The following is a 14,700-nucleotide window of genomic DNA, read 5'->3' on the forward strand; positions in this document are numbered from 1 at the left end:
TAAAGTATAATTTGTCAAGATATTCTCTGAAATAACAATGATTTCAAACATGATGCCAGCATGCTTCAAATGGAAGCTCTACAATTGCTGTTTTTGGCCAATCAACCCTAGCCAACACTATCTGACTTCCAAGATCCCTACAAAAACTAATGATGAGCATTGCACATCAAGTAAGTGTCTAAATGATGTGCAGTGATATAATTTTATATAATAAAAAGGAGTGTCACCGTTTATATATATGTGCATACGTTTTGTTATTGCTATCAGAATTAACAGCCTTCAATTTAATCCCACCCTACCAGAAATAGGATTCAGTAGATCTACACAAATTGAAAAGAATTCTTGTGGCAGGCTTTTCACTAGGCTTCAAGACAATGTGTTTGTTAGTACTTTCAGATTAATACCAGTTAGGTTTGAACAGTTTAAATCTCACCCTAAATGACTTAAAACAGATGAAAATAAGTGTGTAATGCAAAATATAAGGATACAGAAAATACAGTGTTGTATTATTTACTGACAAAATAAAAAGTAAAAATGATGCTTTTTTTTTTTTTTTTTTTTTTTTCTTTAAACACCATTAAGTAATCAAATTTAGAACAAACAAGCATCAAAAAGAAGTGTAAATAATTGTACTGTTAAGGTGGTGTCTACAACTTTTTTTTAACTGCTTGAGATCTGAAACTGCTAATATTGTCTACCTCACTTTAAAATTAATCAAGTGCCTCTGTTTGTACAGTATGTAAAAGCTTGATAGTCAATGACTAAAATGAAATGTACGTACAATACCTGAATTTAATATTTTAATAGCTCAGGCCCAGAACATCGAAGTATTTAGGTTTCCACTCTGCATGGAAGATCTGGGTCTCAGTGTATATTAACCCCTTCTATGAAAGGAGTAACTGTTTTTGATGCTGTGAATTTATAGCATTTTCTTTCCCTATACAGGGAGGGAAAGTGTCAATATTACAGAAAGAATGGTTCCAATAGGCAGAAAGGTTATGGCACTGCAACTACATGAACCACCTTCCCCACACAACATAAAAATATTCTAGTATTAAGGATTATTTTACAACTCAGTGGAAATATGCAGTAATGCAATCCATTTCCTTTGTCTGGATGACAAAAATGCAGTCTTAACAGTCACAAGAGCCCGCCTTGTGTTAGCTATAAAAAAAATATATTTATATATATATTTATGCAACTACTATGTGCATTAAACAAAATCACTGTATGAATCAGCAGGGTTCAGTAACACTTGTATCTGAATCTCTGGGAGGGGTGCCTTAAAGTCTGTGTTGCTTCTCAGGAAAGACTCACAATGAAATGGCAAAGAATAGAAACCCATTTGGTTAAAATGTTAACATCTTTCATATCACATTGCCTAAGAAATGGTCCATAAGATCTCTGGGAGATAAAATGCCTACTGCTTCAGCCTACTGCTCAGAAATGAAGGATATCCCTTGAAAAAGAAGGAAAAAAAAAAAAAAGGTAAAATTGAGTTTTAGTGAACATTGATATAGAAAATGAGCCCAATTTAATTGTAAACATCCATGAAATAACAATTTCACCGTTCTGAAAATTCTCTATTGCCTTCATTTCTTAGGAGTTTGTATATTGTGAGTTGTTTAGAAGGATATTAATCAGCAATGTACAAGAAACATTGTTCTACTCCTGAAAAACACATACATTGTGACTCGCTCACTTAGGTGGGTAGGCTAATTTAGAATTGAAAAGTGATTGTAATTCCACATCTGCTTGTATAAATGTTGGAAAAAAACTTTTATTTTTCTTCTTTACCTGCACTGAGATACTTTTCTCAATCACCTGCGAACATTAATCAGTGCTGTTCGCACTGAAAGTGTACAGACTTGTCACTCAGTCTTTGAGATACCAGAGAACACTTGAACCACAGGGTAATACCCTTGTGCACCAAAGCTTTATTATATTTTTTATTACTGTGCACCCCCAAACCTAAAGCCAATAATGTGGCACTTGTGCCATAGTTCTGATACCATAGGTGTCCACTGACAGGTGTTCTGCATGAACCATTGTGTGTCAGTCCACTAATGAAGACTACTGTGCAGTGGTAATCCGGTATCTTAGATAGTTTTTCTTCTTGGACAAAGCTTATCCAAAATCTTCTTTCTATTAGGCTACAGCAGCTTAGGGCTCCTTTTCTTTAAAGAGAGGCAAAGTAAATGTCTTACACCTGTAGGCCAGTACTGGTGTTCTGTCCTAAAAATTTTAGCATTGCTCTGATACAATGAAGCCTTCTTTTTCTCCAACTGGTTCCACTTCAGCATATGCAGGATGTCCTGATCCTCTTCTGAATTTCATTGCTGGCCATCTGCTCGGACGCCGCTATAACACCAACAAGAAAATAAACTTTCAGAATACAAAGTTATTAATAAAAAAACTTTAAACATGACCTGTGATTATTGTTTTTATCTTTGTAAAACCCACTCCTTGTAGTTGTTAGAGGAACAGAGAAGTATGTCTTTTCCTTTCTAGTTCTGCATAGGAATTTGCTAATATACTCTGCTCCATGGAAAAATGCATATCAGAGTCCATTGAAACAAAACTGCTTTTAATTATTTAGAACCAAATTCTGACATGTTTATCCATGACTGCCAAAATAATGACTTTCTATTTCAAGTGACAACATTCACAAGGAAAAGACGCAAGGGGCACAAACTCACAGCAGGCTTTACCTGAACACCAGGCTTCACCTGAACACCAGGAAATACTTTCCTGTGAAAGTGACTGAGGAATGGAACAGCTTGCGCAGAGAGGTTGAGGAGTCTCTGCCCTTTGAGATATTCAGAAGCAGTCTTGACATAGTCATGAGCAACTAGCTCTATGTGGACCTGCTTGAGCAGGGAGTGATTGGACCAGGTGGCCTTGAGAGATCCAACCTCAACCATATTGTCAGTTTTGATTCTATTTGAGTAGTTTACTTTGGTGTTTCATATGGAAGCAACCTTTTAATTTAAACTCATATGACCTTTGGCTATAAAGGTCTTAAGAGCTCCTAATTAATTTTCATTATTATCTGTGCTGACTGCTTTAAAAGCAGATAAGCAACAGAGAAAATAAATAAATAATTTTTAGGGCAGATAAAACAATTCCTGTCTGACTGTGATGCCTCTAGGAAAGAAAAGTTATTTAAAAAAAATACATTTGCAAACTAACTAATACCTGGGAAGGCTCAGATTTTGGGTGACCAAAATGAGATTCTGTCAAAGGGAACAGTTTTCAGGAAAGTAGGCCACAACTCTTTCATAAAGTCAGTTAACAAAAAAATCCTCTTCTAAAATGGTTATTCCCCACCGTACTGGCTATGAAAATTGTATCTCACAATTATGCTGATAACATTTTTTTTTTTTCTATACTGACAACTCTTACAATCTGCTTGGAAAGAGGGCTGGAAGGTATAGCAAGGTACATAGAAACTGCAGAAAAATGAGAGGAGAAACAATGAAGATAAAATGCAGTGTATAAACAGTTCAAAATAAAAAAAATCTACAATTTTTCTTCCAAAAATCATCATTACATTTGATTTTCTGTCCCCTTAATACTACATTTTGACTACCTTCTGATCATTAAGAATATTTCATACAGCTGAGGGTCTGTGTTAGGGACCACAGGCAGCAATAGCCATGACATTATGCCAGGGCTCATGCTGCTGTTGGGCAGCAGACACTAAAGAAAACTTGGAGGACTGCTGAATCTTGTTACCAGCAAACCACACAGCTGCCTCTGGGCATAGCTCAAAGTTTTCCTTGGTGATTACCATTAGGAAGATACAATATAAAAACAACTCTTTCTCCCATCGCATGATCAGGTTGCTCATGAGGCATCTTGAGCTAGATTCTGTTTGGCAGGTAATTTAAAATCTCAGGCCTTTCAATGTAGGAAGGCAGAACATTGTTCTCTTTAGCAGATGTCTTTTCCTAATAAACAAACTTAGTCTATTCAAACTTTGGAGTCTTTTTTTCTACCTAGGCATAACTTAGCGTGGTTTCAAAATTAAAGACAGTTTGGTTGTTGGTGAAGAAAAAGGGTCGTATTCTGTTCTTAGACTCACTGAAATAAATCAAGAGTAATTCTATTAAATGCAAAGGGCTTATTCCAGATTTACAGTAGTATAGATGAGAAAAGTTTGACCTGAGAGTTCTCTAACAAAAAAAAAAAAAAAAAAAAAAGAAAATGAAAACCTATGGAAAACTAATAGGAAAAAATAATTAGAAAGTCTTAAATGGCAGCATATAAAGATGAACTCAGTTTTAATCTATTAAGATGCTTATTCTAAAATGTACCCATTACTAGTTTCTACTTCCTTGCTACGTTGTTGTTACAAACTGATTCCACCATTTTGGGCTACTGGGCTACTATTTTATTTTATTTTTTTTTTCCCATTTGCCTTTCCAGATGATGAAAAGTGGAATAGATGAATGTTTATCAATTTTATTGATATAATAAGATACAACATAAACAGCAGTTGATCCAGAAATAAACCACCATGTTTGGAAGTCATCTTCAACAGTTATTTGCAGCTTTCTGTAGTTTTTTTTTTTTTTTTTTTTTCATGCTTGAGGTGAGATTTTTCCATTCCTAGTCAAATTCTGTTTAATTTAAACTTTTTTTTTTGTGTATATGTGGGTATTGTAAGTGGTTAACAGTCTCAAAATAAAGCAGTGGCAAGCTACAGATTCATTGATGTATCTACTGATCCCTCAAAATTCTGTAGAGACATTGCAGTTTCAATTGATAAGCATCTCAATTGATGTCAGGAGATAAATATATTCTTGAATTACTAAAGCAGCTCAGAGAAAGACTAATGAATTCTTATCCTTTTTTTTTTTTTTTCATTTTTTTCATTCAAAAAAAAAAAAAACAAAGCAGGAAGAATGAAAGCTGGGTACTTATCTAATTCTTTAGTTTTGTCATCCAGCTGAGCGGGAAAAAATGTTTCTTTCTCTGGAATTAGAATATTAGAACTCTTAGAGGAAATCCTCCAAGCTGCAGCTGGAGATCTGTAGCTTCTGCTTCCTTTCAGTGTATTACAAAGAAGAAAAGCAGGAATAGAATTTTTCTCATAGGACTGAAGTTTCCTTGAGTTCATTTTTTAAGCAAATGAGGTGGGGGAAAGTACTTTGGAGCTTATGTGACCAAAGCCTAAATCAGTGCCTAAATTAATATTATCTTTCAAATAAAGGAAGTGATAAATTCAGACTTCCAGTGAAGTTGGTAGAAAATCAATGTGAGATATTTTAATGGATTTAAAAACAATTAGAAAACAATGAAATGGGAGATAAAGTCTGCTTTGTACATGCCACAGGCAAATGCAGAGTAAAGAACATACAAGATCTGTTATAGAGGTAAAGACTTTGTCCAATAATGCTGTATTGAAATATTGGATTTAAAAATAGATGTCTTGCTTTTTTTCTAAGGAACTGAAAGATTATGAGACAGATTACTAACATGTACACTATCTCTAAAATTTATGCCAGTTAAACATCACTTTTCCCCTGAGATGGTGATTCATTAAAAGCAATTGTTATTAATATATTTTATTAGCTGGAGTATATTATAAATGTTTACACTTCTTTTTATACATCAGAAGATAAGTTTCTATCAGTAGAGGACAGGAGGAACTTAGTATCGTATATATGTATAACCCATTTAATATTTTTGCATCCTGTCCTCTATTTTCTTCATTCCACCCTTGTCCTAACTTTCATTCAATAAAGAAAAATGGAATAATGGAATGAGCACAACTCTACACAGAATTCTATACAGAATTTTATGATGTCAGAAGAGCAATACATTATGAAAATTCTCCTCTGCCATCTTCCCATCCCTGCCTCATAGACACTTTATGCTGAAGATCTTCTAAAAGATTATCAAAAGTTTTGTTGTGTATAAAATAACCAGAAGCAGGCAAGGAAGCAAGCAGAGTGTTTGTGTGGATCAACTCTTCATTCCTATTCAGCAGTGAGCTGAACTTGAGCTGTGGGTTTCACCAAGACACAGAAATATTATCTTTCCAAACTTAGCTTACACAAGTACAAATACTTGGCTTAATGTGTGAAAGTCAACCTTCCAGAGTCTTGAAAGACTCTCCAGATCACCCTAGCAAACTTTATTTCCCACTAACCAATATAAATGCTGAAGTTAATGAGTAATTGTGTACTTCTTAGGCTAAATGCTTTAATGCAACTTTGCCTTTTCTATTGATTATTTTTGTATTAAAAATCTTTTAAATATTCAGAGGACTATTTCACCACTTTTTCTGAAGGTTGCATCTTACTTATCCATTGATGTTCAATTCTACATCAAAAGTATAAAGATATTTAAATCTAAATAAAAGTTGTATTTTTAACCATACTTAGCCAATGGCACCCAAGTTTAATTCTCCTAACTGGAAGTATGCAAATACAGGACCATTCAAATTCTGGATTAACTGACTGAACTCCAGGCAAAGTGTAAAAAAACAACACAAATTAATTAAGGAGGAAAAACTATGGTAAGGCCTCTTACTAAATAAACATATTTTAACCTGGTGTCAGCAAGACAGATTAGTCTGAGTACACTTGTCCAGCAATACTCCAACTGGGTATTCAGGCCTTCTACTTTCACAATACAAGGAAAGCTCCTCCTGTTATCAGCTACTTTGCCCATAATAAGTGTTTGCATGCATGAAGTTACCTGTAATATTGTTTAGGCAGTTATAATTTGTTCATCAGTCTTTAATCTCTTCTACAAACAACCAATTTACTTGGCAAATTGCAGTCAGAAATGGATGATGCTTCACATATCTAAAACTGTACCTATGATGTGTATTTCTAGGAATAAGAAGAGATCAATTGCTTGACACCATGTTATTTGAATATTTTGAAGAACCTTTTCTAAAATATAGATTGTATGAGACTGTAAAATTTAGTAGTGGAATTTACTGACTTCATTAATTTTTTGTCTTTGATAGAAATGTTTCTTTAAAATATCTCTGCAATTTAAAACACTTATCATTATAAAAATAATGCAGTCATAGGAACATCTATGTAGCTGGCTGCTGATGGACAAGAAACAGAATGCCTCCTTCCTCCCCACCTTTGACTTTTATTGTTGATGTTGGCTATTTATTTTAGTGCTTCTCCCCTGTGGCTGATATAGGTTTCCCTTGCTGAGCTTCTGGTTCCTGCTGAGCTGAATAAGTTTTGGAAAAAATAACTTTACTATCAGTATAAGGCAATGGCAGAGAGATCAATGACAATACCCCAAATGGCACAATGCTGCAGGACTTTGAAAGAAGAGAAAAATGATACTTGTTCTCTTCTTTTTAATCATCATCTTAATGAAAAACCATTCAGTCCTAGCTTCTGGACAAAACCAAATGGGTGACTGTGTCCAGACTTTTTCAAACTAAGTGCATAATCCTCTGTAAAATGTCCATGCGTAATAAAAAGTAAAGGCCATATCGCCAAAAAAATCAGCAGAGCTTTGTAAGCTTCACCACTTGTCTAAGCCAGCTGAAAAGCTGACTTTTTTTTTTTTTTTCTTTCTTTTTGCCTGTCTCCTATTTACTTCTCACTTATTTGAAGAGATACAGTGCATCTGTAACATTAATGCAGAATCCTGGAAATGGTGCATGGAAAACAAGGCTGGTTGTCAAACAATGGATTCTATTTGTGAAGTACTGCTACAAGCAGACATATACAACAGTGAGCCAGAAATACATGTTAACTCCCTAAGTTCTGAAACACCACAATATATCTCTAACTTTTTTTTTGATTGCTTTCTCCTCCTACTTCCTTCCTATAAACAGAAAACATATTAGCAGAAGGTCAAAAACTGAAGAAAATCTAGTGCTAGGTACTAGTACTAGTGAACATTTGCAGACATTACAACAGAGTCCTCTGTGCAGCTCAAGTGTTAGAAAAATGCCTAACAGAGCTTTCTCAGACCACCCTGGGCATGACTAAGGATTTGGGAACCATCCTCAAACCTTACTATTAGTCTACATACAGTGACCTTACTGTGAGGGTGACAGAATTAAATATTATGAATTCAGAGCCTTCTATGCTAAAAAGCAGTTCCAGGCACCTTTAATTTACTTGTAGAGACATAATTCAGGTTACATCAGGAAGAGTTGAGGTGCATCCACCAGGCTCTGATCATGCAGCTGCTCATGACTCTGACTGTAAGGTCACTCCACACACCCAGCTCCATAGCACCAGTTCAACTCCCTGTGTGGTCATTTGAAAAACCAGATTCATGAAAATATCCAGCCTGAACATCCAAACCAAAGTAAAACAAACAACTAAAAAAGATGTAGGTATGTGCATATGCATGTTTCCAAGCAGCTGAATTAGCTCTGGAAAATCTCCATGGAGGGTGGGAACATGAAGGCAAAATAAAGGATATGATCTACATCAGAGGCAGGTGATCCGCTACAGCTGGGATATCATGCTTGACTTCTTGACAAACAAACCTCAGATTCTGAATGCAAGTGGTATAGCTAGTGGGCAACTATGTATCGTATAGCTAGATTTCTGATACAAGCTTCTTCTTTTATTGAAAAAGATGTGAAGAATTACTACATTTTAAAGTACCCTACTTTTCAAAAATCAGTGCAACTAAGTTCAAAGCATATTTTATACGTTCTCAAGAGACACGAGATTCCTCAAGGTTAGGATAGGCATGTAACTTGATTCAAATGGGAAAATTATTAGCAACAAAAACAAAAACAAACAAACAAACAACAACAAAAACTCAAAGGAAAAGAAATACCACAGGGCTAACCACAAAGAAATAAAAGAACAGTGCATGCTACATCTTCTCTGCCACTCTGCAAGCAAATCTTTAGTCAACATTTACTTTTAGCTTATAGAAGTAGTCTGCATTCATTGGAATTTTGACTGGAACTCCCTTGCTTAAAAAGTTGATAATTCATTCTGTCTCTAGGCCACCAACTTAAACAATGAAACACATGCTGAATAGTGTTGGGACTGGAAGAAACAGGAAAACATTGCATTTTGATTTGAATCTTCCACATACTTAGCAAAAAGGGAAACGTTCTGAAAAAGTATTCATCAATTCTGATGGTACTCTTTTAAAGTGGTTCACTGCCATGGACAAATTGAAGTAAATTGGCATGCAAGATTTTTCAAGCTCTTTGTCCAAAGTAGCCATTTTCATTCCAGGTGGAGCTGCACTCAATAGTTGTGAACAAAGCCACTAGAAGAAACATTTTCTTCAGACTTTAGGGAAAAAAAACAACAATCATCAAATGTTACTCAGTTCTAAGAGAATAGTTGCTTTTGGAATAAATGACCTTTTTCTTGTCTTTTGTGTGTCCTTTGTCTCGTGTCTTGTGTGTCTTGTCTTTTTCTTGTCTTTTAAAACTTATTTAAATCAACTAGTGCATTCAGGATATCATTTAATGCTACTCAGAGGTGTCACAAGGGGTTGCATTTATCAATGCAGAGTTAACCAGTGCAGTCCATGTGTGGGTGTATTAAGGGGGAATTTTAGATAAAAAAAGGACTAGATGGCAAACATGAGGGGCATCACAACTAGGATTTGGGATGAGCTCTGGGAAAACCTGACTGAAATGGTAAATGAATATTGGGTGATAACTGCAGAGAACACAAGGGAGAAAGAGACTTAAGGCATCAGATATGGGATCAATTTATTTTACTTCTCTCTAACCAGTTTAAAAACCAAATTAACTTAAAATTCCTTGAACAGCTATTAAACCAGAAAGCAGCAGAATCTGACTGAAAATGACATTATCTACCAAAACATGACAATATCCTACCATCTTAGCTACAAAAAGAAATTACTCCATTAGTTCTGTTACAGTTTTGAATGAATGCTATGTTTATCAACATGATGTTGTATAGGGATTCCTTTATATAGTAATTTAAAAATAAACACAAATGGGGCAGGGTCTTTGTTTCATCCCGCTTTAGATTTATATTAATCAGTGATGGCAGATAAACTGACATAGATCTTGATTTGGCTAGAAGACTTGACAAAAGACTACATGGTACTAATAATTTTTAGACAACTGCATGAGGGAGCTGCCTGTGCATCTCTTACATTTTCCTGCACAACTTGCTTTATTAATCAAGAGACTCATACAAATGAATATTATTTCAGAAATATTTATGTGCTTTTTCTCACTTCATGATTGAGCCCATGGCAATCCTCTTGAGCTCTTTCCCCACAATGGTGACATCAGATCCACATTTGATTCATTTAATTCCTTTCCCATAAGTAAAACAACTTGTCTGCCATGGTATATGGGGTACCAAGTTATCTGTAACAGATTACTGATTAATTGCACGAATGTAATTTTTTTTTTTTTGTAAAATTGACTTATTTATGCCAGTTATGCCTCTTTTTATTTTCTTTTTATTTTATAATTCAGTTTCAAAATGCAAGTCTAAGAAGATATATACTCCTATACAACCTATAGATAAGATGAATATAAGAATACTACTCTGTTCTTTATTTCTTGAGTTGATCAAACTGTGTACTGGAAATTTAATATTGGAAATTAAATGATTAAACTTTTTAAAAGCAATTTCAGTTCCAGAATAAATTGCTTTATTCAGTTCTTTTGTACTTTTGATAGCAACAATGGCTTTACAGTTTTGGAATTTGTGGAAATGCTGTAAATACAGAGCAATCCCTTTCTCTGTGCCTTGTGGGTTTACCTCTCCGTCAGATTTTTTATCTGGGAAAAGGAGAAAGCATAGGGAAAGCCCACCTTTTCATGGCTTGAAATTTCACAAGTATCACATTTTTCCTAGTAGCAAAAAGAGATATGCCACATTTTGCATAAATTTGATTTTGACTGATATACTTATCCTATCCTTACTCATTTTTTCCTCCTTTATTTAAAACAGAAAGATTATATATATATATATATATATATATTTTTTTTTTTTTTCTAAAGCCTACATTGCTCGCTAAATGACATTTTATCTTTCACTACAGAGACTGACTAATGTCACCTACAAATTAAATTTAGTGGAATGAGTTTACCAAAACTGACCAAAGCACCACGGTTTGCATGATAATATCAAATAATGATATTATCATTAACCTGCTAAATAAGTATACTATGAAAAAGAATCAATGTGTATTTTCATTTGTTGTTCTTCTTTTTTCCTCCTGGCAAATGGTGTTGCCATCTACTTAGCCTTCTCAGTCACATCATAACAGATAAGTAACTTGTTTTTACTAGATTGATTAAATAGCATTCAGTGTGTGTGAAAAAATGGAAGGGGACAAAGCATTCTCTTTTGTACTTGGACCAGTGGAGTTTTGTGTCTACATCAATAGAGAAATGGTTTGAAATGTCACATAGACATGAAGAAAGCTATTGATTTTATTATGTGGATGCTGTTCCCCATTGGTTAACACAGTTACATTGCTTGAACCTAGAATACTGATAAACAATTCATTTTGATTTCTGTCACCACTGTTGCATCTAAGCAGTATATTTATTATAATACTGTCTTAAAGATGAATCATTCTGTTCATTTTCATATCTCACTTCAATTTATTTTATTGTCACTAATAATGAATATATCTTTTTGGTCCAGACTTTTTCCTAAGCAATCCCTTGGTATGTCCCTAGTGACACTTCCAGTGCTTCTGCAACTTCACTATTGCCCATTAGAAAGTGTCTAGGCTCATAAAAGCAAGGGACTACTGCAAGTGGGGGTTATAAACAACCAGCATTTTCTTTCATGTTTAGAAGCTCCATATTTATCATAAGGCAGAGGAACATTGTTGAAAAAAACACAGGTAAGTGTTTTAAAAAGTATTAACTTTTTTTTTTTTTTTTTTTTTTTTTTTTGGGAGGGGGGGTTGGGCAGGGCGTGGTGGTGGAAATGAACATCGATGAAAAATGTTCTTTTCTCATATTGTCATGTGCAGTGGAGCAGAGTTGAATAAATGTCCACATCTGCAATGTAACTACCTAAGGTAGCTGTCTATATTTGAGGGAGAAAAATGGTGATTTATCTAATTCTAAAGGGGATGTTTCAAATAGGTCAGATGAATTGTGGTCTATAAGAACATGTTTCTCTCTACAGAAAAGGGAGTTGATTTAGATGTTAAAATTAGGTGAAAATAATCCTTCCCACACTGTGAGGCAAAGTGTTAAAAAAAAATCTACAAATAAATGTATGGAACAGCTAACAGGCTTCCAGGTAAAAACTTAACTTTAATTCAGCCCTTTTGTAGAGTTAGTGAATGCATAATTTATTTTTTTTTTTTTCCAAGTGAAAATAATAGAAAAACTATTTGTCCCAAAATAATATGCCAATGCACATGAAAGCTAATGAAAAATATTATGCAGAGGAAGAGGAAAGATAGGAAAGAGAGATGATATTTGAGATATATTTTTTTGTGTATAGCCTGTATAAAAATGAAGCAAGTAAAACAATAGAACCTAAAGAAGAAGCTGTGACAAACATGTTAAGTATGAAACTGCTACTCCTGCTAGGTGGGTTAGGTGCATTTATTGAAAGATTACACTATGCTTACAAGAATATTTTCTAGATTTAGTTAAGAAAGTTCTATTCTGAAGACCCTTTTTTTTTTTTTTTTTTTTTTTTTTTTTTTTTTTTTTGCCAGCTGACAGGGCTATTGACATCATGTATAACATTTATCTTACCTCTATGAAGAAGAGACTAGCAGCTGATGTTGGATGATGGTACATATAGACAGTCACGAGGATGGCTGCAGCCACAATGAGGACCAGGACTAGAATACCAACAATTAAGCCAGCGTGAAGTGTTCCACCTTTCTTCTCTGCAGCACTGTCATCTGTGGAAGCTGCATGAATGGAACACTTATTAGTACAGTAACTTATGTCTTATCCATTCCATTTCGCAGCTGGCAACAGAACATTTGCTTTTTCTGTATTACATGTTCCTTACATTTCACACTCCAAGTTGGGAAAGATGTTAGATGTCTCTGTCCCACACAACTGAACATTCATAATGAACAGACATTTCCAAATCATAGAATCATTAAGGTTGGAAAAGACCTTCAAGTTCATCTGGTCCAACCGTCACCCTACTACCAATGTCACCCACTAACCCATGTCCCTAAGTGCCAGGTCCATCCTTTCCTTGAAGACCCCCAGGGACAGTGACGCCACCACATCCCTGGGCAATCCATTCCAATGCCTGACTGCTCTTTCTGAGAAGAAATGTCTCCTCATTTCTAACTTAAACTTCCCCTGGCGCAACTTGAGGCCATATCCTCTAGTCTTATCACTAGTTACTTGTGAGAAGAGGCTGACCCCCCAGCTCCTCACACCTTCAACATTTTACTAATTTTGACTCCATAAACACAAAATTAATATCCTTTTATTTTAATATAATCTGGACTTTCTGAGGTTCCCAATTCCCTTCATAATGAATTTTCCCTTGCTTTCCTGATAAAACTACTGCAGTTGCCCTTCAGACAACAAGTGCTAATTGAATCCATTTTGAATGTTGTATCTTATTTTTTAAAGCCTCAGGTTGTGCAATGCCACTAATCCTTGTGAGGTCTGGCCAATAAACAAATTCTGAAAGCCTGATTCATTAGTTTGGAGAGGGGTTTTGAACCATGCTGTGCAACTGAATCAGACTGCTAAAAGTGTGCCAAAACAGATGCATGCTAAATGACCCTGTAATATTTTAATCTTGGTCTGAATGAAATACACATTGTACCAAAGTGTTATGGAAGATCGTCTATTTACTAAACTTGGTAGTGAGAGGTTGTTCATATTATGTTCCTGTCAGGAGAAAACAGCTCTGTCTCTGTCAAACAAGTAACTTGTCAGTAGTACTTCCAAGTAAGTGACTAAGTCATTTAACAGCACTGTGACCTCTGTGAAAAAGTCTCTCAATAAACTACCCAACATCTGTAGGATTGCTTGTGGTTGGGTGTAACTTCTTTGAACACCCCAGAGTATCACAGCTAGTGTAAACATGGTGATCAGCAATGATTCTTCAGTATTGTCTTGCATAAAAGAAAGGCTCTTCTACCCATCACTGCAGGCAGCAGTGATTAAGAAGCACTGGGTTTAAGAAACACCATCAGGGCACCGCTGATTTGGCTTCAGAAACTTGCATCACTCTTCTAATATTTCCACTGATTTCTGCCTTTCTGGCAATCTGTCAAATCACCTCCGTGACTTCATAAAAAACTTGTCTCTAGTTTCACTTATAGGATTTTTTTCTTCAATTCCACTGTTAAATTTCCTCTCAACTTGCTTGTTTGCCAAGCTGATTATAATGAAAGTGGTTGATTTCTACAGTACCCATTTTGTTTGTGCTGTTTTAGAGTTTGGTTGTGTCACAGTTTGGAGTGTCTGTGAGGTCAGGGGCTATCTCCCTTATATTTGCTCTTAGAAAACAACTATTGAATTCTGGGTATTGCTTCCAGCAAATTATTGTTATTATTAATAATATTAATAATAATTAATTAATTAACAATAACAACAATAACAATGCCTGTACATGGTCTTTCCCCATGAATATGATTACAGTTGAAACACTCCACACTAATATTTAAAAAAAAATGAACTGGAAAATACAGAATAAGTATCTATTGATCCTTACTCAGCATTAAATGCCTTGTACGAGGAACTATACAAGAAAATAGGAATGGTTAACCTTA

The 14,700-nt window shown here is 34.9% G+C and overlaps 1 protein-coding gene across 1 annotated transcript in view; it reads right to left on the reverse strand.

Annotated features, from left to right (window-relative positions):
- Positions 1 to 1,802: 1,802 nt before the first annotated feature.
- Positions 1,803 to 14,700, reverse strand: part of PLXDC2 (plexin domain containing 2) — a gene marked incomplete at its 5' end in the record, with an annotated part of 263,041 nt that continues 250,143 nt past the window's right edge. Inside the window, 2 exons of the mRNA XM_084283262.1 lie at positions 1,803 to 2,361; positions 12,701 to 12,861. Coding sequence (XP_084139388.1) covers positions 2,245 to 2,361; positions 12,701 to 12,861 — 278 coding nt within the window. The 3' untranslated portion in view covers positions 1,803 to 2,244. The remainder of the gene's footprint in view (positions 2,362 to 12,700; positions 12,862 to 14,700) is intronic.

This window comes from Netta rufina (assembly GCF_964035555.1).
Source record: "Netta rufina genome assembly, chromosome: 2".
NCBI classification, from domain to species: domain Eukaryota; kingdom Metazoa; phylum Chordata; class Aves; order Anseriformes; family Anatidae; genus Netta; species Netta rufina.